Consider the following 25,486-nt stretch of genomic DNA (forward strand, 5'->3'; position numbering starts at 1 on the left):
AGCTCCATCCTCCACTCTGCCTGGTCTGCTCGTCTGGAGGGACAAGGACAACCCAGGGATTGCCACAAGGTGTCCAGCGCATATAAGTTACGATTATATTAGTACAACTATCTCACAAATCAGTGGGATAACTCTCCTATATTGGACTTTATATTATTGTGTAAAAAAAATCATGCGAAGAATAGATCGAGTAGACGCAGAGTCTCTTGCCCTGAGTAGGGGAATCAAGAACCAAAGGACATAGGTTTATGGTGAGGAGGGAAATGATTTAATAGGAACCTGAGGGGTAATTTTTTCAAAGGGCGGTGGGTGTACAGAGCAAGCTGCCAGAGGAGATAGTTGAGGCAGGTCCTATCCCAAAGTTTAAGAATCATTTAGAGGTACATGGATAGGACAGGTTTAGAGGGATATGAACCAAACACAAGCAGGTGGGACTAGTGTAGATGAAACATGTTGGCTGATGTGGGTAAGTCGGGCCAAAGGGCCTGTTTCCACCCTGTAAGACTCTATGACTATGACTAGATATAATTTGTAAGGTCATAACGGATTGGAGTAGAATGAGGCCATTCGGCCCATCAAGTCTACTCCGCCATTCAATCATGGCTGATCTATCTCTCCCTCCTAAGTCCATTCTCCTGCCTTCTCCCCACTACTATTCAAGTATCTATCTATCTTTGCCTGAAAAATAGCCACAGACGGCCTCCACAGCCAGCTGTGGTAAAGAATTCCATAGATTCACCACCCTCTAAAGAAATGTCTCCTCATCTCCTTCCTAAAATAACATTATTTAATTCTGAGGCTATGACCTCTAGTCTTAGACTCTCCCACTAGTGGAAACATCCTCTCCACATCCACTCTATCCACACCTTTCACTATTCTGTATGTTCAAATGAGGTTCCCCCCTCATTCTTCTAAACTTCAGCGAGTACCCGGGCCAGTGCCGACAAACGCTCATCATACACCTACTCATTCCTGAGATCATTCTTGTAAACCTCATCTGGACCTGTTTCAGCACATCGTTCCTCAGATATGGTGCCCAAAATTGCTGACAATATTCCAAATGTGGCCTTTCCAGCGCCTTGTAGAGCCTCAACATTACATCCCTGTTTTTGTATACAAGCCCTCTTGAAATAATCATCATAATCATAATGATCCTTTATTAGCCAAGCATGTTTTGCAACATACGATGAATTTCATTTGCCATAGTCATAACAATGAAAAGCAAACAGAACACACAAAATACATTTTAACATTAACATCCACAACAGTGACTCCTCCGTGTTCCTCACTGTGATGGAAGATGAAAAAAAGTTCAATCTCTCCCTTCTTTGTCCTCCAGCGGTCGGGGGCCTCTAACCTTCCGTTGACGGGACAATCTTACTCCTGTAGCCGGCGGCGGGCCTCCTTGTCGGGACGATCAATCTCCTGCATCGGGGGGGGGGGAATCTCAGCTCCCCCCCGTGCCGGGCAATCTACCCGCGGTCGGGGCTAGTCGAACATCGTGCAGCTTTTGAAGCTTCCCGACCCAAGACTGCGACCTCCTGATGTTAAATTCTGCAGGGCACGGTTGGAGCGTCAATCCCAGGCAAGGAATCGGATTAGATGGTGAGTCCATGCCCCGCGGTGAGGCTCAAAGTCAGTCCCGAGAAAGTCCCGATGTTAGGCCACAGAGTGACCACAGATACGATCCTGAAAACAGTCGCATCTCCGGCAAGGTAAGAGATTGAAAAAAGGTTTCCTCTGAACCCCCTCCCCCCCCCCCCCCCCACATAAAACAAACCAGACATTAACACAAACTTATAAAACACACAAAAAAAAAAAAGACGAAAAGACAGACAGACTGTTGGCGAGGCTGCCATCGTGCGGCGCCCCCTAGGTGTAATTGAGTTTGCTTTCTTATTACTGATTCAACTTGCGAATAACTTTTTTGGAATCCTGCACCAACACTCCCAAGTCCCTTTGCACCTCCTATTTCTGGATTCTCACCACCATGTAGAAAATAGTCTATGCCTTTATTCCTACCACCAAAATGCATGACTCCATATTTTGTGACACTATATTCCATCTGCCGCTTCTCTGCCCACTCTCGCGACCTGTCCAAGTCCTTTTGTAGAGTCCCTGTTTTCTCTACATGACCTGACCCTTCATCTATTGACGTATCATCCACAAACTTGGCCACAAAGCCTTCAATCCCCATCATCCAAATCATTAATAAGCGACGTTAAGAGTAGCGGCCCCAGCACTGACCCTTGCGGAACTCCACTAGTCACTGACAACTAACCAGAAAAGCTTGCTTTATTCCCACTCTTTGTCTTCTGCCATCCAGCCAACCTGCTATCCATGCTAGTATCTGCCTTTTGAAATCATGGGCTCTCATCTTCCTTAGCAGCCTAGCGTGTGGCACTTTATCAAATGTTTTCTGAAAGTCTAAGTAAACATTTACATCTTCTCGAAAAAAACGACGCGTTAACAGTGACATTTTAACATATTCCGATAGAGGTTTATGGCGTGGTCAAAAATCGCCTTATCTGAAAATTTCATGCATTATTTCTCGAGTAATTAATCAAAATGTTCAAAAATCTGAAAGAACTTAGAAAATATAACCGAGCGGCTTTGGCTGATGACGTGATGAGGTCACAATGGCTGCACGCTGTGTTCACGCGCTGCGAGTGACGTCGCCCACCTATTATTCAAAAGAGACGCACAAAGAACGAGCAAGTCGGGCCGTGGACTGAGACCAAAGATCATAGCTGAATATTCTCTTCCCCCCCCCCCCCCCCGGCCTCGCTCTGGTGTCTGGAGCTGGAGCCCGGAGCTGGAGGGAGTATTACCACGCCCCCTCCCCCCCCTCAAATTCTACCCCCCTCCCTCTCTGCCCCCGCTCCTTCCTGCCCTCCCTCTGCCCCTGCCCTCCCTCTCCCTCTATCCTGCCCTCTCTCCCTCTGCCCCTGCCCTCCCTCTCCCTCTATCCTGCCCTCCCTCTCCCTCTGCCCCTGCCCTCTCTCTATCCTGCCCTCCCTCTATCCTGCCCTCTCTCTCCCTCTCCCCCTGCCCTCCCTCTCCCTCTATCCTGCCCTCCCTCTCCCTCTGCCCCTGCCCTCCCTCTCCCTCTATCCTGCCCTCTCTCTCCCTCTGCCCCAGCCCTCCCTCTCCCTCTGCCCCTGCCTTCTCTTTTAGTTTTATACTGTCTTTGACTTCCCTTGTCAGTTGGGGAAAAGGTTTTCCGACAACCGGTGGTCCGGCACCCCCTCAAATCCGGAGAAAATTACAAGAGCGCACTTGAAAACACCCCCGGAGGTCCCTCTCCGAAAACGTGGTGCCTAGATTAAGATGAGGCAGCCAATCTCAACCTCATGAAGACTTCTATGCCGATCGGCGGGTTGAATTTGCCCCCTACGGCCAGGGCTCTGGAACTCCGGCCCGGCTAGAGCCGACAGATCCATTCCCATAGCTGACTTCCACAGCCGAATTTGCTGGCTAATATCTTGCAGCCCCCCAATTTTAGTTTAGTTTAGAGATACACCTCACCGGGTCCGCGCCAACCACGATCCCCGTACACTAAAAATATCCGTCCTACACACTAAGGACAATTTACAATAATACTAAGCCAATTAACCTACATACCCATACGTCTTTGGAGGGCGAGAGAAATCGGAGATCCCGGAGAAAACCCACGCAGGTCACGGGAAGAAATGATTTATCTGTTATTGATTTTGTGTGAACTGTCACAAATTAAACAACACACAAAGCTGAATATTAGGGAATATTTTATGATACATTAGATAACAAATACAGATTATTGATTTCCATACTGCCACCGTTATAAAGATATCTGTTAATATGACCATCTGCATTTAAAGAAAACATTATTTTGCTTTATAGGGAAATTTAGTTCAAATAAAGTTGGTCAAAACATTTCAGCTACTGAGTTATAAGTAATTCCTTTCTGAAAATATAGGCCCATCACAAACACCGAGAAAATTTACACCTTAACATATTCTTATTGGTTTGGCTTCAACACTTAAAAATAAATTATTAATCAGAAAATCAATAAAAATAACGTGAATATTTTAAAATAACAACACTGAATCTAAAAACAATATGTACAACTTTTTTTTGTAGTGGAAACAAGGAACTGCAGATCATGATTTTACGAAAAAAAGACACAAAGTGATGGAGTATTTCAGCGAGTCATGTAGCATCCCTGGAGAACGTGTAATCGGTCTGAAGAAGTGTCCCGACCCGCAAATATCACCTATCCATGTTCTCCAGGGATTTGCATGACCCGCTGAGTTACTCCAGCACTTTGTGCGAAATATGTTTTACTTTTAGAATTATAATTTCACTGTGAATCATAAATTAGTCAGTCCATTGGTACCCAATATATACAGTATACTGTGGAAAACTTGAGAGAACTTGCACAGTAACCCCATGCTTGTTAATGGTCCATCTCCTCACCTTGGCGCGAGATGGCAGATGTAAGATTGTCAGTTGTCTAGAAACAGAGTAGCTTCTGTTACAGAATGTTTGGCTGCCTAATGCTAAATTGGATATAAGTGTGGTTACTTTACAATATATTTCCTGGAATTGACCAGGGCACACAAGTTGCATGTAAATTTTTTTTTTTAATGTGATTTTAGAAAAATTGCATCAACCACGATCGTCAAATGAACCAATCGAAAATGACGGTGTCTACTCAGTAGTGCATAGTAGAGTTTGGAGGTCTATCAGACCTTGAATCTATTCTTGACTGCCTCTCTTCTGTGTTATTCAAGCTGACACTGTGTAAAGGTTGTAAAGATGACGACCCCCTATCCAATGAACCTACACCACAATAGGAACTTCCCTGCTTCCCATGTGAATCATTCCAGCTGTAGGGTGAAGAACTGTTAACCTGGCCCTTCATATACTGACAATTGCTCTGTAGATTGTTCTCAACAGGCCTGGGCATTGGCAATGTATATGCAGTGTCTGAACCCGTTCTCTGAGCAAACTGCTGCATGTTCTTAGTTGGGTTCAGACTACCTATGCATTTTCTGGAAGCCGGATCAAATTCTGCACGCATGGCCTCTTCCACTTTCCTCATGAACTCTTTGCAATCGTCTTGGTTGCCTATGAGCGTCACACAATCATCAGCAAAACAGACAAACACTTTGGGGAAGTGTTGCATAATTTTCTCACGTATCATCAACAGCTTGTTTACCTGTCCATCTCCATCCAGTCTAATTTTTTCAATCACTAAACTTTTCTGCATTTGGCTGATGAACAGTTCCAGTTCCTGTTTTGCCTTTATTAACTGAGATTGTTTCCGCGATTCACCGGTTTCGAACAGCTGGAGAAATATTATGTTATTGTAGTTTGTTGTTTTTGCAGTTACATAATTATTCCTAAGTATGCCTTCGTACTGTTTTTTAACAATCTTATCAATGTACTTAAAAATATCTGCATCCAGCATGATGGTGCATTCATCTTTGACGACACCTGGATTCAAGGCAACCTCATCTCCATAACTCGGTGGGGCTGAAAACTTCTCGGTTTCAGTCACCCCTGTTGCATTATTAGACAGAGACTTTACACGGTTTTCTTCAAAGCCACTTATTCCAGATTTCCATGTCGAGTCTTGAAAATTAATACCTTGAAATTCAGCTATTTTTTTATGAAGTTCTTTCCTCAATTCCTTTAAGGCAGGGAAAGAACCAGTAATGCAGAGCCTTCCATCACGGCCTGTGGTAATTTGCAACATTTTGCTTTTGCTCATTATTTCCCACAAAAAGTTATTTAACTCTGGACGCTTTTCAAATGTGAAGGAGTCCAATTCAACCGAGGTGTCTAAAAAGACCTGTGGAAGCACAACAGTTTAACCATTATTTTATATGTTGCATATTTTGGCAAATTGAATTAGGCTATGTAAAGCTAAGTTTCATAGGTATACTCAGGAACAGCTCAGTAATAGCTACTTCCCCTCTGTTTTGACGGAATGGTACCATTTGGCGCCGCTGTTTCGGCACCGCTGTTTTATACTTACCACCTAGTTCTTCTTAATTCGTTGTTTAGACAACAGTAATCAGTTAATTTATCTTAATATTGGATAGCTGTTATACTGCTTGTCTTACAAACTTTAAAGTTAGTTGTAATGGAAATTCACTGACGGATTGAGGAAAATTCAGAAAGGCCGTGATGCATATTATGAACACTTGGTTGCCGGGCATGCACCTAATCAAAAACTCCTTAAATACAATAGAGCTGAAGAGCGCATTTTAAATATTGTACAACAGTTTGGTACAAGGGATCGACTAGAATACTTGCGTGGTTTATCCCATAACTATGAAATACATTACGTTATTGAATTTATTTGATACTAACTTTTTTTAACCAATTTTTAATTCACCTATTCTTTATTTAATAAAGGCTCCCAAAACTATTGAAAACTAGAGGAATTAACATGAACTAGGTGATAAGTATATAACAGCTTTCCAAAATTTAGATGAATTAAGATGAACTAGGTGATAAGCATTAACTATGGGCGCGCCAAAACGGAGGCGCCGAAAAGTACCCGACCCCTGTTTTCAGACTACTGAACAGTCATTAGTTCAATCATTAGTTGAATATAGATTCCAATATCAAATGACAGCCTTCACAGTCCTCTCATAAGGTGGTATGTAGTCCCGATCTTAAAAAATGCCTCATCGTAGATATTGGATATTCTCTCTGCAACCACAATGTTACAATGCCTCGACATTTATATTCTGCACTCTGCTATTTTTCACTTTGAATTATCTGTTGTATTTGTTTGGATCTTTATTGTACTCATGTACAGTGTGGCCTAACTTAATTGGTAACACACAACCATAAACGTTTTACTGCATCTCAGGACACATGAACCAATAGCAACAAATCTCCTTCTGCCCCATAATGGAGGAGAGTCAGAAACACATTTAAATGGTACCCAGGTGACCACTCGAAGAGCTACTAATCTACGTAGAACAAGAATAAAATCATGAGAGGAATAGACGGGGTAGATGCACAGAGTCTCTTGCCTAGTGTAGGTGAATCAAATACCAGAGGACTTAGGTTTAGTGTGAAGAGGAAAAGTTCTGCTCTGACTTCCCTGCATCCCAAAGACATGCCAGTTGGTAGGTTAATTGGCCACTGTAAATTGAGCGATGGAGTCTGATGAAATCTATTGTGAAAGGGAGTTCATCACTGTGTATTCTTATGCTGGTGGATGCCCAGGAATGTTTTAAACTGTAAAAGGCATATTCCTCAAATAAATCTAACTAATAGACTGAATACTATCATGTTGGGCCTCAGGAATGGATCTTTTGACTTGTAAGAACAGGGCATATGAAATGAGAGACACAAGGAACTGCTAGAAATCTTGAGAAAAACACAAGGAGTTATTGGAATTCAGCGGGTCAGGCAGCATCTGTGGAGGGAAATAAAAGACATACCGTGCTGGAGTAACCCAGCAGGTCAGGCTGTGGAACAATGTCTGAAGAAAATTCCCAACCCAAAACATCGTCTGTCCATTTCCCCCAGAGATGTGCTGACCTACCGAGTTAATTCAGCACTTTGTGTTTTACATACAAAATATGGAGTTCCCCTTTGGCTCCCCTGTTTGCTCATCCACTCTACAACATCATGAGATCGCACCTGGAGTATTGTGTGCTGTTTTGGTCTCCTAATTTGAGGAAGGACATTCTTGCTATTGAGGGAGTGTAGCGTAGGTTCACCAGCATAATTCCCGGGATGGCGGGACTGTCATATGATGAAAGAATGGATCGATTGGGCTTATATTCCCTGGAATTTAGAAGGTTCAGAGGGGATCTTATAGAAACATATAACATTCTTAAGGGATTGGACAGGCTAGATGCAGGAACATTTGTTCCCGATGTTGGGGGAGTCCATAAACCAGGGGTCACAGTTTAAGAATAATGGACTGAGATGAGGAAAAACGTTTTCACCCAGAGAGTTGTGAATCTGTGAAATTCTCTGCCACAGAGGGCAGTGGGGGCCAAATCACTGGATGTTTTCAAGTGAGTTAGATATAGTTCTTAGGGCTAACAGAATCAAAGGATATGGGGAGAAAGCAGGAACGGGGTAAATTTTGGAGATCAGCCGCGATCATATTAAATGATGGTGCTGGGTCGAAGGGCTGAATGGCCTACTCCTCAACCTATTTTCTATATTTCTAATGGAGAATCTACCTCACTGTCATTTTCCTTACTCTCTCTATAGCCCTTGGTTTTTTAATGTCCAGCAATCTCAGGTTCTGTGTTTAGAATAAACACAAGGATTGAGTCTCAGCCTTAAAGTGACAACATTATTCCGTGTCTCAATCCTACATGATCTATCCCATGAACCCTCTAGTCCCAGATTCTTCAGGCAGAGGAAACATCATCATTGCATTAAATGCTTTAAGATGAAACCTCCGTCATTTTCTGAACCCTAAAGAATGCAGTCCCAGTTTTTTCTAAATCTCTCTTCGTATCTGCCATTCCTAGAAGCAGTCTCGTGAATTAGTATTTCACTCTACTTTGGAAAGTATGTTCTTTCTTAAGTAAGGAAGCCACAACTGTACAGAACACCCCAGATGCAATCTCACCAAGCCCCTATATAATAACAAAAATACTTCCTTACTACGGTACTGAAATTCTCTCCTCATAAGACTTAATGTACCATTGTCCCTCTTAACCTTCTTGTTCTGGCATCAACAGTACCAAATTTCTCACATTTTATCAAATTCCCAATAGATAATAACAATTTTCTTTCCTTATTTTATGGCGACTATATATTGCAGCAATTTTTTTATTTTTTTTAATGATGTTAAGTATTCACAACTTGCTTTTACTTAAAAATGTACATAAAGATGAATCTCCCAAGACAATCCATATGATTGTACAATATTATTAGAATGGACAGACTAAAGTGAGTTCAAAGAGTGTTGGAAAATATACAGAGGATAGCGAAGGGATTTGCAGGCCCTACAACCTAGCTGATTGAGGACAAGGGTGAGGTGGACAGAGGAGCATGCAAAAGTTTAGATTAGTTTATTGTCACGTGTACCGAGGTTGCATGCTATTTAGTCAGCTGAAAGACTACATGATTACAATTAAGCCGCCCACAGTGCACAGATACGGAATAAAAGGGAATGTATAGTGCAAGATAAAGTGCGGTAAAGACAAGGTGTCAGAGTTGGAGGAACAAAGTTATATGATGCTGGTAATGCCTTGAAGATTACAGATGCAGGGAGAGCTAAGGCTGTGAAGCGATTTAAATGCAAGAATAAGACATTTTAACAGATGTACTGGTGAATCAGATGTACTTAGAATAAAGGAAGCAGCAGATCTGGTTGCAGGCACTTACATCCATATGGTTCTGTGAAACATTCAGCGGATATTTCTTTGGGAGCTGTTTGTCTTCAAACAATTGCTGATCCTGTCGCAGGACGCTATCCACAACTTTAAAAAGAAATACATTTAACGATAAGCAAATAGTCTGTGAAAAATGCAATGTTATTTCAATGGATGGGAAGTGGATATTATGTGCGAGCTTTTGCAATACAGAGTCATATTCAAGAGTCTCAGTTATATGGGGAGGCGAGGGTAGGGGAGGAAAATTAGCGTACATATAAAATAACCAAAGCAACAATGTAGGGTTAGTTGACAAAGGGTCAGAAGAATCAAATGAAGAACATTAATATTGACAGGTATCAATCGGCCCCAAACATGGTGTTTGAGTGCCCTGCTTCACCACCTTTGTTTGGATCCTTGCCAATGTGTTTAGAATTTTCAATTTCATTCATGGAGTCACAGAGTTTTACAACATGGAAACAGAGCCTCCAGCTCACCTTGTTCACGCTGACCAAGGTGACATTCTGGGCTAAACCCATTTGCCTGCATTTAGCTCGTATCCCTCTAAACTGGAAAGTGGTGAAATCATTGGACAAAGTCAGCATGGATTTACAAAAGGTAAATCATGTCTGACGAATCTTATAGAATTCTTCGAGGATGTAACTAGTAGCGTGGATAGGGGAGAACCAGTGGATGTGGTGTATCTGGACTTCCAGAAGGCTTTCGACAAGGTCCCACATAAGAGATTAGTTTACAAACTTAAAGCACACGGCATTGGGGGTTCAGTATTGATGTGGATAGAGAACTGGCTGGCAAACAGGAAGCAAAGAGTAGGAGTAAACGGGTCCTTTTCACAATGGCAGGCAGTGACTAGTGGGGTACCGCAAGGCTCAGTGCTGGGACCCCAGCTATTTACAATATATATTAATGATCTGGATGAGGGAATTGAAGGCAATATCTCCAAGTTTGCGGATGACACTAAGCTGGGGGGCAGTGTTAGCTGTGAGGAGGATGCTAGGGGACTGCAAGGTGACTTGGATAGGCTGGGTGAGTGGGCAAATGTTTGGCAGATGCAGTATAATGTGGATAAATGTGAGGTTATCCATTTTGGTGGCAAAAACAGGAAAGCAGACTATTATCTAAATGGTGGCCGACTAGGAAAAGGGGAGATGCAGCGAGACCTGGGTGTCATGGTACACCAGTCATTGAAAGTGGGCATGCAGGTGCAGCAGGCAGTGAAGAAAGCGAATGGTATGTTAGCTTTCATAGCAAAAGGATTTGAGTATAGGAGCAGGGAGGTTCTACTGCAGTTGTACAGGGTCTTGGTGAGACCATACCTGGAGTATTGCGTACAGTCTTGGTCTCCAAATCTGAGGAAGGACATTATTGCCATAGAGGGAGTGCAGAGAAGGTTCACCAGACTGATTCCTGGGATGTCAGGACTGTCTTATGAAGAAAGACTGGATAGACTTGGTTTATACTCTCTAGAATTTAGGAGATTGAGAGGGGATCTTATAGAAACGTACAAAATTCTTAAGGGGTTGGACAGGCTAGATGCAGGAAGATTGCTCCCGATGTTGGGGAAGTCCAGGACAAGGGGTCACAGCTTAAGGATAAGGGGGAAATCCTTTAAAACCGAGATGAGAAGAACTTTTTTCACACAGAGAGTGGTGAATCTCTGGAACTCCCTGCCACAGAGGGTAGTCGAGGCCAGTTAATTGGCTATATTTAAGAGGGAGTTAGATGTGGCCCTTGTGGCTAAGGGGATCAGAGGGTATGGAGAGAAGGCAGGTACGGGATACTGAGTTGGATGATCAGCCATGATCATATTGAATGGCGGTGCAGGCTCGAAGGGCCGAATGGCCTACTCCTGCACCTAATTTCTATGTTTCTATGTTTCTATGTAAACATTTCCTATCCATATATGCAGGGCAAGTTTTTGTTGCACAGGGATTGGTGGTGCCTGGAATGTGCTGCCAGGGATAATGGTGAAGTCAGAAATTAAGAGGCTTTTAGGTAGGGAATGGAGGGATATGGATAACATGCAGGCAGAGAGGATTAGTTTAACTTGGCATCATGTTTGGCACGGACACTTTGGGCCGAAGTGCCTGTTCCTGTGTGCTAGTGTTCTATGTACTATCTGTCCAATACATTAAACAATGGAGCAGTCCTTGCCTGCATTCAGGAACACCTAAATTGCATTCAGCCAAGAGTTATTATGTGGCAAGTAAAATTCACACCACACAATGGCCATCCCCTGCAAGAGAGTCGAACCATCTACCGTTGACATAATCAGATTACTATCCCAAAAGCTCTGCAATTTCCATCCTACTCTGGGTTGTCACCTTCAACCATAAACAAAACCAGAACACCCACAAGGTAGTGTGGCTGCAAAAGCAGACAGCCAATAGGTATCTTTTGGTAGTGCCTCATGTCCTGACTCCTTGAGCCCTTCTAACATCTACAAGGCATATGTCAGGAAGACGAGGACATACTATCCTCTTGCTAAAATGAGTGTCACTCCAAATTTGACAACATCCAGGAGACAATGTTCTACTTGCCTGGTAACCCCAGCCTTTTCCTCCAACACCGGCACGGTGTGAACCAATTACAAAATGTAGTGTCATTACTCTCTCCCCAGCTATTCCGACAGCATCTCACAAACCTACTACTTCTGTTACCTGGAAAGATAACAGCAGCAGGCTCTGTGAAACACTGTCACTTACAGGTTTACCAGCGGGGAAATAACATTGGCTCTTCATCATTAATGGTTTTAAATCGTGATAAACCTCCGATCCAATCCAAAAGTGGACGCACCTTCTCCCAGAAGGACCATAGTAATTCAAGAGGCCAGCTCAAGGGTGATTAAAGAGGGACAAGATAAAAATGGCTTGTTCTGTGCCTTTAGAATCCTGTAAATTAAAAAAAGTCTCCTGATATGGCCGATCCATCAAGAACACAATGCAAAGGTCCATGTTATTACCAGCAAGTCAAAACACGGTGAGTCATTTGCTTAAAACATATTGGCAAGCTACAGTAGCTAGATTGAGCAGATAAGAGGGCCTACTGTAAGGCACTTGAAAACAGTGGTGTTGGTGGTTAACCCCAGGAAAATAGAGAGAAAGAGCCACAAAAGACCATCCTTAATAAAAACAACATTGGGTTGAGAATCAAAACAAAAAAATACAACAACTTTAGAGCTGCTAAAATGGTGTTACAAACAATAGATTTAAGGTGTAGGAACATAGAAAATAGGTGCAGTATTTTTCGAGCCAGCACCACCATTCAATATGATCATGGCTGATCATCCAAAATCAGTAACCCGTTCTAGCTTTTTCCCCATATCCCTCAATTCCCTTTGGCCTAAGAGCTAAATCTAACTCTCTCTTGAAAAAATCCAGTGAATTGGCTTCCACTGCCTTCTGTGGCAGAGAATTCCACAGATTCACAACTCTCTGGGTGAAAAAGTTTTTCCTCATCTCAGTCATAAATGGCCTACCCCTTATTCTTAAACTGTGACCCCTGGTTCTGGACTCCCCCAACATCGGGAACATCTTTCCTACATCCACCCTGTCCAATCCTCTAAGAATTTACCTTCAAGGTCAGCAGAGGAGCGGCAGGTGAAGGAGCGGATGCGGGGGATTGGCTGCAGAAGTTAAAGCCTTGGTGAGTTTTCAAAAGCGGGTCATTTTGAAAACCAGTAACTAAAACTGTAAATTAGCTAATTAGTTAATTGAACAGCAAATAAAAGCAGGGCTTGCTCCAGGGGGCATGGCCTTGTTGAGGTGAAGTGCCTTGGTGAGTAAAGTGTGAGTCTTTGGGAAGCGCCTTTGGTGAGTAAAGTGTGAGTCTTTGGCTCAAGAGTCTTCGGCGAGGAGGCTGAGGCAAGGAGGCTACATTTGATTGAAATTTGGGATTTGAGATTTTATTGTCCACTGAAGAAATGGCAGGCACTTGGTACAGTGTGTTTCCTGCAGGAAGTGGGAAGTCAGGGACACCGCTGGTGCTTCTGGAATCTACGCCTGCAGAAATTGTGTTCAGATGCTGCTCCTGAATTAATAGCTGGATGACCTCAGGGCCATCCGGGAAAACGAGTTACCTGGACAAGACCTTCAATGAGGTTGTCACACCAAGGATACCGGAGAACCAAAGGTGGGTGACTGTGAGAAAGAGGAGTAAACGGGGTGGAGGAGACCCCGGTGGCTATACCTAATGAAAACAGGTCCACCCTCTTGGGAGCTGTCGGGACAGACAACGCTTTCAGTCTGAGTGGCGGGCAGGCGGTGCCTCCAATCCTAGTGATGAGGCTCAATCGGCGAGACCGACTTCGCCATAGTGGTGTGTGACTCCATTGTCCGAGGTGCAGACAGGAGATTCTGTGGCGGCAGGTGAGACTTGAGGATGGTCTGTTGCCTCCCTGGTGCCAGGGTTCAAGATGTCTCGGACCGACTTCAGATCCTCGAGAGGGAAGGTGATCAGCCAGAAGTAGTTGTGAATGTGGGCACGAACGACGTCGGAAGAAGAGGAAGGGGGTTCTGCAACGTGAGTTTAGAGTTAGGAAGAAGGCTGAAGAGCTTATCCCTGGATTGCTTCCAGTCCATCGTACTAGTGAGGGCAGGTACATGGAGATAGGGGGTCTGAATGGGTGGCTGAGGGGCTGGTGTAGGGATTCAGATTTATAGACCATTGGGACCTCTTCTGGGGTAGGGGTGACCTGTACAAAAGGGACGGGTTACACCTTAACTGAAGGGGGACTGGCATTCTGGCAGCCAGGTTTGCTAGTGCTACACGGGTGGGTTTAAACTAAATAGCGGGGAGGAGGGGTTGACAAATTGGCAGTATAAGGATGGAGTTAAAGGAGAAGAGAGTACAGGAAAAGTTACGAAGGAAACCCGATTTCATGTGACGGAAAGTTTAAGAAGGGATAAGAGAGTAAGGTCAGGTGAAAGAGGAAACGGTGTGAGGGGAGGTGAATACCAAAGTGTTATATATGAATGCGCAAAGTATGATAAATAAAGTGGATGAGCTTGAGGCTCAGTTAGAAATTGGTGAGTATGATGTTGTGGGAATTACAGAGACATGGCTGCAAGAGGGCCAGGGCTGGGAAGTGAATATTCAGGGGTAAACGTCCTATCGATAAAAAAGTCAGACAGGTGGGCAGAGGGGGTGGGGTGACTCTGTTGGTAAGGAATGAAATTCAGTTCCTTGCGAGGGGTGACATAGAGTCAGAAGATGTAGAGTTTTTATGGATAGAACTGAGAAATTGTAAGGTAAATACGGCGAGAAAAGATGAAGTATGGAGGTAAGCCATCCAAGAATATAAAGGATAGTAAAGGCTTCTTTAGGTATGTGAAGAGGAAAATATAGTTAAGACAAATGTGTCCCTTAGAGACAGAAACAGATGAATTTATTATGGGGAACAAGGAAATGGCAGACGAGTTGAACAGGTACTTTGGTTCTGTCTTCACTAAGGAAGACACAAACAATCTCCCAGATGAACTAGGGGACCGAAGACCAAGGACGATGGAGGAACTGAAGGAAATTCACATTAGTCAGGAAATGTTGTTGGGTAGACTGATGGGACTGAAGGCTGATAAATCCCCAGGGCCTGATGGTCTGCATCCCAGGGTACTCAAGGAGGTGGCTCTAGAAATCGTGGGCACATTAGTGATCATTTTCCAATGTTCTATAGATTCTGGATCAGTTCCTGTGGATTGGAGGGTAGCTAATGTTATCCCACTTTTCAAGAAAGGAGGGAGAGAGAAAGCAGGGAGTTAGAGACCAGTTAGCCTGACTTCAGTGGTGGGGAAGATGCTGGAGTCGATTATCAAAGATGTAATTGCAGTGCATTTGGATAGCAGTAACAGGATCGGTGGTCCAAGTCAGCATGGATTTACAAAGGGGAAATCATGCTTGACAAATATGGAATTTTTTGAGGATGTAACAAGTAAAATGGACAAGGGAGAGCTAGTGGATGTAGTGTACCTGGACTTTCAGAAAGCCTATGAGAAGGTCCCACACAGGATATTAGTGGGCAAAATTAGAGCACATGGTATTGGGGGTAGGTTATTGACATGGACAGAAAATTGGTTGGCAGACATGAAACAAAGAGTAGGGATTAACGGGTCCCTTTCGGATTGGCAGGCAGTGACTAATGAGGCTCGGTGCTGGGACCGCAGATATTTACAATATACATCAATGATTTAGGTGAAGGAATTAAAAGTAACATCAGCAAATTTGCAGATGACACAAAGCTGGGTGGAAGTGTGAACTGTGAAGAGGATGCTGAGGATGCAGGGTGATTTGGACAGGTTGGGTGAGTGGGCAGATGCATGGTAGATGTAGTATAATGTGGATAAATGTGAGGTTAACCACTTTGGTGGCAAGAACAGAAGGCAGAAACTGCACACAATACTCCAGGTGTGATCTCATCAGGGCCCAGTACAACTGCAGAAGGACCTCTCTGCTCCTATACTCAAATCCTCTCGCAATGAAGGCCAACATGCCATTAGCTTTCTTCACTGCCTGTTGTACCTGCATGCTTACTTTCAGTGACTGATGTACAAGCACACCCAGGTCTCGTTGTACTTCCCCTTTTCCTAACCTGACACCATTCAAATAATAATCTGCCTTCCTATTCTTGCTACCAAAGTGAATAAACTCACATTTATCCACATTATTACTGCATCTGCCATGCTTCTGCCCACTCACCCAACCTATCCATCACCTTGCAGCCTCATAGCATCCTCCTCACAGCTCACACTGCCACCCAGCTTTGTGTCATCCGCAAACTTAGTGATGTCACATTTAATTCCCTTGCCTAAATCGTTAATATATATTGTAAACAATTGGGGTTCCAACACCAAGTCTTGCCGCACCCCACTAGTCACTGCCTGCCATTCTGAAAAGGACCTGTTAATTCCTACTCTTTGCTTCCTGTCTGCCAACCAGTTCTCTATCCATGGTTAATACCCTTCCCCCAATACCATGTGCTCTAATTTTGCACACTAATCTCGTGTGGGACCTTGTCAAAGGCTTTTTGAAAGTCCATACACCACATCCCTTATCCATTCTACATGCTACATTTTCAAAAAATTCCAAAAGATTAGTTAAGCATGATTTCCCCTTCATAAATCCATGCTGACTTTGACCAATCCCGTCACTGCTTTCCAAATGCGCTGCTATAACATCTTTAATAATCGACTCGAGCATCTTCCCCACTACCGATGAAAGGTTAACTGGTCTATAATTCCGTTTTCTCTCTCCCTCCTTTCTTAAAAAGCGGGGTTACATTGGCTACCCTCCAGTCCACAGGAACTGATCCAGATTCGAGAGAACATTGAAAAATGATCACCAATGCATCCATGATTTCTAGGGGCATCTCCTTGGGATGCAGACCATCAAGCCCTGGGGCTTTATCTGCCTTCAGTCCCAACAGTTTACCTAACACCATTTTCTGACTAATGTGAATTCCCTTCAGTTCCTCCCTCCCACTAGATCCTCGGTCCCCTAGTATTTCCAGGAGATTGTTTGTGTCTTCCTTAGTGAAGACTGAACCAAAGTATTTGTTTAACTGTTCTGCCATTCCCTTGTTTCCCATTATAAATTCACCTGTCTTTGACAGTTAGGGACCTACATTAATCTTCACTAATCTTTTCCTTTTTACATACCTAAAGAAACTTTTACAGTCAGTTACACACCTTCTTCTTGCATATGACATGCACAGCCTAAAGTTGTAGGACAACTTGTTCTATTTTATCTTATTTGATTGTGCACACCAGGTTGATTGCATTCGTCAAAACAGGGTGGACCACGTGAAGATTGCAATCTCCCACCCCAGTTACAAACCTAAAGAAACTTTTACAGTCAACATGAAGTATTTTGTGCAGAGATCTATCGTCTGTCTTCATCCTTTCTGTGGCATCCTTATTCACTGACAATGAAATGCACTAGATCTCCATGAAATTACAAAAGGGATAGATAGAGTGGATGTGGAAAGGATGTTTCCACTGGTGGGATAGTCTAGGATCAGAGCTCATAGCCTCAGAATTAAAGGGCGTTCTTTTTAGAAAGGAGGTGAAGAGGAATTTCTTCAGTAAGAGGGTAGTTAATCTGTGGAACTCATTGCCCCAGAGAGCTGTGAAGGCCAAATCAGTGGATATTTTTAAGGCAGAGATAGACACATTCTTGATTAGAATGGGTGTTAAGGGTTATGGGGAGAAGGCAGGAAAATGGGATTAGGAGGCAGAGATCAGTTATGATTGAATGGTGGAGTAGACTCGATGGGTCGAATGGCTTAATTCTCCTCCTATAACTTGTGAACTCCATAGCTGTGCTAATGTTGTTGCTCAAGGAAAATTCACCTAGCCCTTGGATTCTGTGGGAAACGCCACAGAAAATCCATAGGTATTTTGAGATGCATTTATGGGTTTGAGGTCACTCCTTCTGTTCATGGCTCTATAAACTCACCTTCCTTCTTTTCAAACGTGATATAAGCAGCACCAGCAATATCAGTTGGATAGATAACACTGTCCACCTCACCACCTCCGTTCCTTGGCCTTAAAAAGTGAATGGTGAGCTTATCAATCATGACAATGTTTGCAAAAATGTCCACAGGAAAGCCGGACACAACAATGGTCCTCTCTGCCCAGTCTGATTCCATTTTCTTGAGCGGTTTGAAGCACCTGCGGAGATACACAAAACTATATTATGATACCACCTCTAAACTGGATTTTATGTTTTTAACTGAAACATGGCTAGAACAAAATAACAGTGCAACCATTCTGATCGAGACAGCTCCTCCAAACTATAACTTTTTTGATGTATGTAGATCTGGAAAAAGAGGTGGAGGGGTTGCTGCTATATTTAAAAATGTATTTCAGGGGAAACAGATGTCACTTGGTGATTTTCCATCATTCGAATACCTTTGTGCTGTATTGAAATGTTCCCCCAGAGTTCTCCTATTAATTATTTACAGGCCTCCTAAATATTATGCTAATTTTTTCGATGACTTTACAGAATTATTGTCTAGCATCTCCACTGACTTTGACTGTCTAGTTATAACTGGTGATTTTAATTTTCATACTGATGATTTGAATGACAAGGGTGCAAAAGATATTTTTACTATTTTAGACACATTTGACCTGTCTCAACATGTGAAAGAGGCTACTCATTGTAATGGGCACACCCTGGACTTGATTATCACAAAGGGTCTCATTGTTTCTGATATTTTCGTGACTGATCCTTCATTGTCTGACCACTTCTGTGTTTTCTTTAATATATCTTTTATTCCCGACATACAGACAAAATCAAATACTGTCAAAAAACGGTATATAAATGAACATTCTAATGTACTCTTTAAAAATGCCATCTCCCTCTTACCACCTCTAAACCCATGTTCTGCCGATGATCTTGTAGATAACTTTAACTCCAAAATTGTGAAAGTTATAGATGTCATTGCACCTGTTACGGTTAAAACGATTTCTGGTAAGCAAAAGGCACCCTGGAGAAAAGCTGCTTTTGTAACAGCCCAGAAAAGAGAATGCCGGAAATCTGAGCGCATCTGGCGGAAAACAAAACTTCATATTCACCATGACATCTATAAAGAGAGCCTCCGTGCCTACAATTTAGACTTAAAAAGTGCTAGAGAAACATTTTTCTCCAATATCATTAACAACAACACTAATAAGGCAAAAACCCTATTTGCAACTGTTGACAGACTGACCAACCCCCCAACACAATTACCACCTGAACTCCATTCCACGCAGAAATGCAATGAGTTTGCATTATTCTATACAGATAAAATTGAAGGCATCAGACGTGCCATCAATATCACCGCTTCAAACAAAAATGTTGGATCACCACCCTGTTTAGGCAAAGGTAACGTGGCAATGATGACATGCTTTAATGTCATAGACTCTAAAACTCTTGTGGAAACGGTGACACAACTAAGGCCATCCACCTGCTGCCTTGATGCTTTACCTACCAACTTCTTTAAGAATGTTTTTGACTGCCTAGCAATAGACATACTGCAAATAGTTAACAGCTCTCTTCAATCAGGCAATTTCCCAAAAGCCTTGAAAACTGCAGTTATTAAACCTCTTTTAAAAAAGCGGAGCCTAGATGCCTCTATTATTAACAACTATAGACCAATTTCAAACCTATCTTTCATAAGTAAAATCATTGAGAAAGTTGTCCTCCAGCAACTTAATCAATTCCTGGCTTCAACTGGCTGCTACGACAACTTCCAGTCAGGATTTCGACCTCTTCATAGCACCGAGACCGCTCTTATTAAAGTTGTAAACGACATCCGTCTTAACACAGACTCTGGCAAAGTTTCAATATTAATGCTATTAGATCTCAGTGCTGCATTCGACACTGTTGATCACTCAATACTTTTGGACAGGTTGGAAAAATGGGTGGGGCTCTCAGGCACAGTCTTAAGTTGGTTCAGGTCATATTTACAAGATAGGAACTATTTTGTTTCCATTGGCGACTTTGTATCAGAACCAACCAACGTGACGTGTGGAGTACCGCAAGGTTCGATCTTAGGGCCCTCTTTATTCAACATCTACATGCTCCCACTAGGGCAAATCATGCGATATAATAATATTGACCACCACTGCTATGCCGATGACACTCAAATCTATGTAGCGCTATCACCAAATGACTATCGCCCCATAGATCTGTTGTGCCAGTGCATTGAGCAAGTCAAAGACTGGATGTGCCAAAATTTTCTCCAACTAAATAAGGAAAAAACGGAGATAATTGTTTTTGGTGCTAAAAAAGAAAGGCTTAAAGTAACCCAACACCTTCACTCTCTGTCCCTGAAAACTTCAAACAAAGCCAGAAATCTTGGGGTCATTATGGATTCAGATTTAAATTTCGACAGTCACATCAAATCAGTAACAAAATCGGCCTACTATCACCTCAAAAACATAGCAAGATTAAGAGGACTCATGTCAGCTCAAGATTTAGAAAAACTTGTACATGCCTTTATTAATAGTAGGCTAGATTATTGCAACGGTCTCCTTGCAGGTCTTCCAAAAAAAACTGTCAGGCAGCTACAGCTTGTTCAGAACGCTGTTGCTAGAGTTCTAACAAAGACCAAAAAATTTGAGCATATTACACCAATTCTTAAATCCTTACATTGGCTCCCTGTATGTCAGAGAATTGATTTTAAAATCCTGCTGCTCACCTATAAATCATTACATGGTTTAGGGCCAAAGTATATCACTGACATGCTTCCACTATATAAGCCTTCTAGACCGCTAAGATCTTCTGAAACCAATCTGCTAGTGATTCCCAGAGTAAATACAAAACATGGGAAAGCAGGATTTAGTTACTATGCAACAAATAGCTGGAATAAACTTCCTGAAGATTTAAGACTTGCCTCAACTTTGACCACTTTTAAAACAAGACTGAAAACTTTTATGTTTACTTTAGCTTTCAGCTAAATCTTAACTACATTGCACTTTTAACTTTTGCACTTTTTATAATGCATTTTTAATTTTGCTTTTCCTTTCTTTTAGTTCTTCTATTTTATTTCATTTTATTATTTCATTTATTGTATGACATGTTTTTATGTGAAGCACTTTGAGTCTGCCTCGTGTATGAAATGTGCTATATAAATAAAGTTGCCTTGCCTTGCCTTGCCTACTTGCCGATCTTAGAATTGCTGGAAAGCTGAATTAAAAAAAAAAATGTAATGGAAAAATTTAAGCAGGTCTGGTACTGTTTGCGGAAAGAGAATCACGAGTTAACGCCGATGGTCCTTTTTAGGTTAACTCTTAATGTTAATAAGGAACATTTATAAAACTAACATTCTTTTCCTGTTAGTCTTTGTCCAAGATGGCTGCCGTGAAGGGAGAGTGGACGCTGGCGCGCTTTGGCTGCCGCTGCTCTCTCTTCACATTGTGTTTTTGATTTTCTGTTTTTGGACTGAATTCTATTTTTAGTTTGTGTCTCTGTGATGTCTTTATTATTTATTTTACTCTGATTATATGTTTATATTCCTGTTAATCTATGTAAGGTGTCCTTGAGATGTCTGAAAGGCGCCCAACAAATAAAATTTATTATTATTATTATTCTTAAACCTGCAGAGAATGAAGAAACACGGGGAACATTCCCACTTGACCACCATGTGGTGCCGTACGATAATACGTTTTTGCCTTCCATCACAGTGCGCTGTGGTTGATGTTTATGTTCATTTTTATGTAGTTGTGTGGCTTGTTGCTTTTTTGGCATGAGTATATGGTATGGTATTGGTAATTCCTTGTATGGTTTTTATATGCTTGGCTAATAGATTAATTACAATTACAAATTACAATTATAGTACAGCACAGGAATAGGCTCTTCGGCCCACAATGTGCCAGACATGCCAAGACAAATCCTTATCTGCCTGCCTAACACATCTCCTTTAAACTTTGTCCATCTCATATTAAAGCCTCTAGTAATTTTATTCCATCCAAATAGGTTCTGACTGTCTACATATGCCTCTCATATGTCAGGCAACCCTGCAACCTCCAGCGTTCCAGAGAAAAGTCTGTCCTACCGCTTGCTGTATCTAATACCCGCTACTTCCGCCGTAATTCTGGTAAACCCTTTCCAAAGCTCCCACATTGTTCCCACAGTGGTGACCAGAACTGCACACAATACTCCAAATATGGCCAAACCAAAGTCCTATAAAGCTGTATCATGACTTCCTGACACTTATACTCAATGCTGACCTCTGAAAGCAAACATACCATATGTCTCTTTTTATCTGCGTGTGTGGCTACTTTCAGGGTGTTATTGTCCAAGACAAAGTTGTATCCCTCTGTATATTAATGCTTTTAATGTATCGTTTATGTTAACGTGCTATTTCCCTACGAGGGAAAAAAGGTGCTGGAGGTTTGTTAATGGGAGCTATTTAATCTGCAGTAGTTATGAATTGAGGAAGGGCAGAAAAATAATCTGCTGGAATGATAGTTGATAGTAACGACAGACAGAATAGTTGCTGGAGGTTAGGAGAGATTCCAGACCTACTGAAAGTCTGACGATATGACCTATGAAAACCACTGCCAGTTTTATGCCTCCAACCCAGGACTCTGGCGCGGTGAAGATAAGACACAATATGTTGGAGTAACTCAGCAGGACAGGCAGCATCTCTGGAGAGAAGGAATGGGTGACGTTTAGATTTAGTTTAGAGATACAGCGCAGAAACAGGCCCTTCGGCCCACCGGGTCCGTGCCGCCCAGCGATCCTCGCACATCAACACTATCTTACACCCACTAGGGCCATTTTTCCATTTACCAAGCCAATTAACCTACAAACCTGTATGTCTTTGGAGTGTGGGAGGAAACCGAAGATCTCGAAGAAAACCCACACAGGTCACGGGGAGAATGTACAAACTCCGTACAGACAGCACCCATAGCTGGGATCGAACCCGGGTCTCCGGCACTGCAAGTGCTGTCAGGCAGCAAATCTACCGCTACGGGTCGAGACGCTTCTTTTAAAAATATTTTTACTCTGCAGCAACCCCGACATTCTAACAAACCCGCCGACAAGGGAGGTGCCGTGGTAGTCTTGTGTGCTGACCTCTATTGGGCAATTAAATATTTTACTCCTCTCTCTGGCGCTGTGCGGCAGCTGCCCCTGGAATCTATATTATTTGCTAAAGATTCAGACTTGCATTTGCAAGGTCCTACGTAATCCAGGTGTGTCGGGATCCTACTTCAGACTGAGTCTGAATCTGAAGAAAGGTCCTGACCTGAAAAGTCACGATCCATAATTTTATTTGCCTTCCCTCGACCTCTGGCGTTCTGGAGAAAACAATCCAAGATTGTCCAACAACTCCTTGTAGTTAATAGCCCCTAATGCATTGCAGCATTCTAGTAAACCTCTTCTGCACCCTCTCCAAAGCCTCCACATCCTTCCTGTAATAGGGTAACCAGAACTGCATGCAATATGTGAGTGAGGCCACACCTGGAGCATTATGTTCAATTTTGATCAACCGGCTCCAGAAAAGTTGCCATTAAACTAGAAAGAGTATATAAAAGATTTTGAAGATATTGCCATGACTTGACAGACTGGCTTGTAGGGAGAGATTTGACAGACTAGCACTTTATTTCTTGGAGCACTGTAAAGTAATGGATGACCTTATGGGGGTGAATACAATTTCTAGTGGAATAGAATGCATATAATCTTTTCCCAGAGAAGGGAAATGAAGAACTGGAGAGCACAGGGTAAAGGTGAGAGGGGAAAGATGTCAAAGAAACCTGATGATTCATTTTCTTTCACACAGAGGGTGGAACATACATTGAATGAGCTACTAGAGGAAATGGTTGAGATTGGTTAAATTGACATTTACACAGGTAAAGGTTTTTTAGGGATAAGGGCCTAACTCAGGCAAATGGGACTAGTGTGTAAGGGGGGCATCTTGGCCAACATGGAGGGCCTATTTCTGTACTGTGTGACTAGTTCTGAGGGTTTATCTTTCCACAGGTGCTGCTTGCCTCGCTGAGTTCTTCATGCATTTCTGATTGTTTCATCAAATCAAAATGTTGGTTCTGTTTCTCAATCTGCTGATGCTGTCTGACCTACAGAGTATGTTCAGCATTGTCTGTTGTTATTTTAAGTTCCCACTATAATATATATATATATAATACAAAATATACAAAAATATATATATATTTACATATACAATAGAACTTTATTCATCCCAGGAGGGAAATTGATCTGTCAACAGTTATAAAAACACAAAATACGTGAAATTAAAGTGTGAGTGGAAAGGATTAGGGATTAGCAAAGATTGGGGGGGGAGGGGTAGTCTGAGTTTAACCCATGAAATATTTATTTAATTTCATGTATTTTATGTTTTTATGACTGTCGGCAGATCAATTTCCCTCCTGGGATGAATAAAGTTCTATTGTATATGTAAATATATATATATTTTTGTATATTTTGTATTATATATATATATATTATAGTGGGAATTTAAAATAACAACAGACAATGCTGAAAATACTCTGTAGGTCAGACAGCATCAGCGGATTGAGAAACAGGACCAACATTAGATTTGATGAAACAATCAGAAATGCATGAAGAACTCAGCGAGGCAATCAGCATCTGTGGAAAGATAAACCTGCAAACGTTGCTTCCTCAGAACTAGAGTCACACAGTGCAGAAATAGGCCCTCCATGTTGGCCAAGATGCCCCCCTTACACACTAGTCCCATTTACCTGCGTTAGGCCCTTATCCCTAAAAACCTTTACCTGTGTATATATATATTTCTTTCCTCCTTAGTGTAAAATACTTAGTGTTATTTAGCTCTCATCTATGACCAAGGGAAACTTTACGACCCGAGTCTAGTCAGGTAGTTTTCGTGTAGCTACCACAGGCGAATGGGCCGAGTGGCCGCTTTCCATCTGCGCCGCTCAAAGCGACAGTTTAAAAAAAAAACAGATTTCGACGGTTGAGCTGAAGTGCAAAAAACTATTTGCACGAAGCCACGGTGCAAACTGTACCGAATGCATCAACGATTAGCAAGGGTCGGATCTTTGCACCCGGAATAAATTATTTAAAAAAAATAAAATAAAGCGTGTTTTGTTTTGAAGGGAAGCCTGCCTGCCGCTCGGTGCAATGTGCAATGTGCAATGTGCAATGTGCAATGACCGCCCCCCACCCCCACACCACACTCACCCTGCCCTCCTGCGGCCGCCGGCACCGTTCAGGGCCGATCAGAGACGCTCCCACACACGGACACAGTGGAACTCTGACCCGGGCACTGGTCGAGCTCCGCTCCTGCGCCTTGCAGTGTCCTCACTCACTGCAAGAAAACAGCGCCGTGCAGAGGGTGCACACCCGAATTGAAAATGCAACGTACGACAGGAACTACATTATTTATATATATCCCAACATTTGAGGCCGGAATGCAGTTGTTCTCCGAATGGCATTGAATAAGTTGGAAGGAGGCCATTATGCCCATTATCTCCATGCCAACCACGAAAGTGTTTTTATTAGACAAGCATCACTCGGCCTGCTTGCAGTAAACTGGTTTATTTTCGTAATTCAATGATTCAGTTATACTTTATTGTCACATGTACTTAGGTACAGTGAAATTCTTTGTTTTTTGCATGCAAGCTGGAAAAATC

The 25,486-nt window shown here is 42.5% G+C and overlaps 1 protein-coding gene across 1 annotated transcript; it reads right to left on the minus strand.

Annotated features, from left to right (window-relative positions):
* Positions 1-3,750: 3,750 nt before the first annotated feature.
* On the minus strand, positions 3,751-25,175 carry rbm43 (RNA binding motif protein 43). Its single transcript, XM_033024741.1, has 4 exons — positions 25,035-25,175; positions 17,823-18,037; positions 9,367-9,461; positions 3,751-5,839 (listed from the first exon to the last, which is right to left on the minus strand). Exons 2-4 carry the CDS (start codon positions 18,013-18,015, stop codon positions 4,697-4,699), a joined length of 1,431 nt encoding a protein of 476 aa, XP_032880632.1. The 5' UTR covers positions 18,016-18,037; positions 25,035-25,175; the 3' UTR covers positions 3,751-4,696.
* Positions 25,176-25,486: the final 311 nt, after the last annotated feature.

This window comes from Amblyraja radiata, chromosome 7, assembly GCF_010909765.2.
Source record: "Amblyraja radiata isolate CabotCenter1 chromosome 7, sAmbRad1.1.pri, whole genome shotgun sequence".
NCBI classification, from domain to species: Eukaryota; Metazoa; Chordata; class Chondrichthyes; order Rajiformes; family Rajidae; genus Amblyraja; species Amblyraja radiata.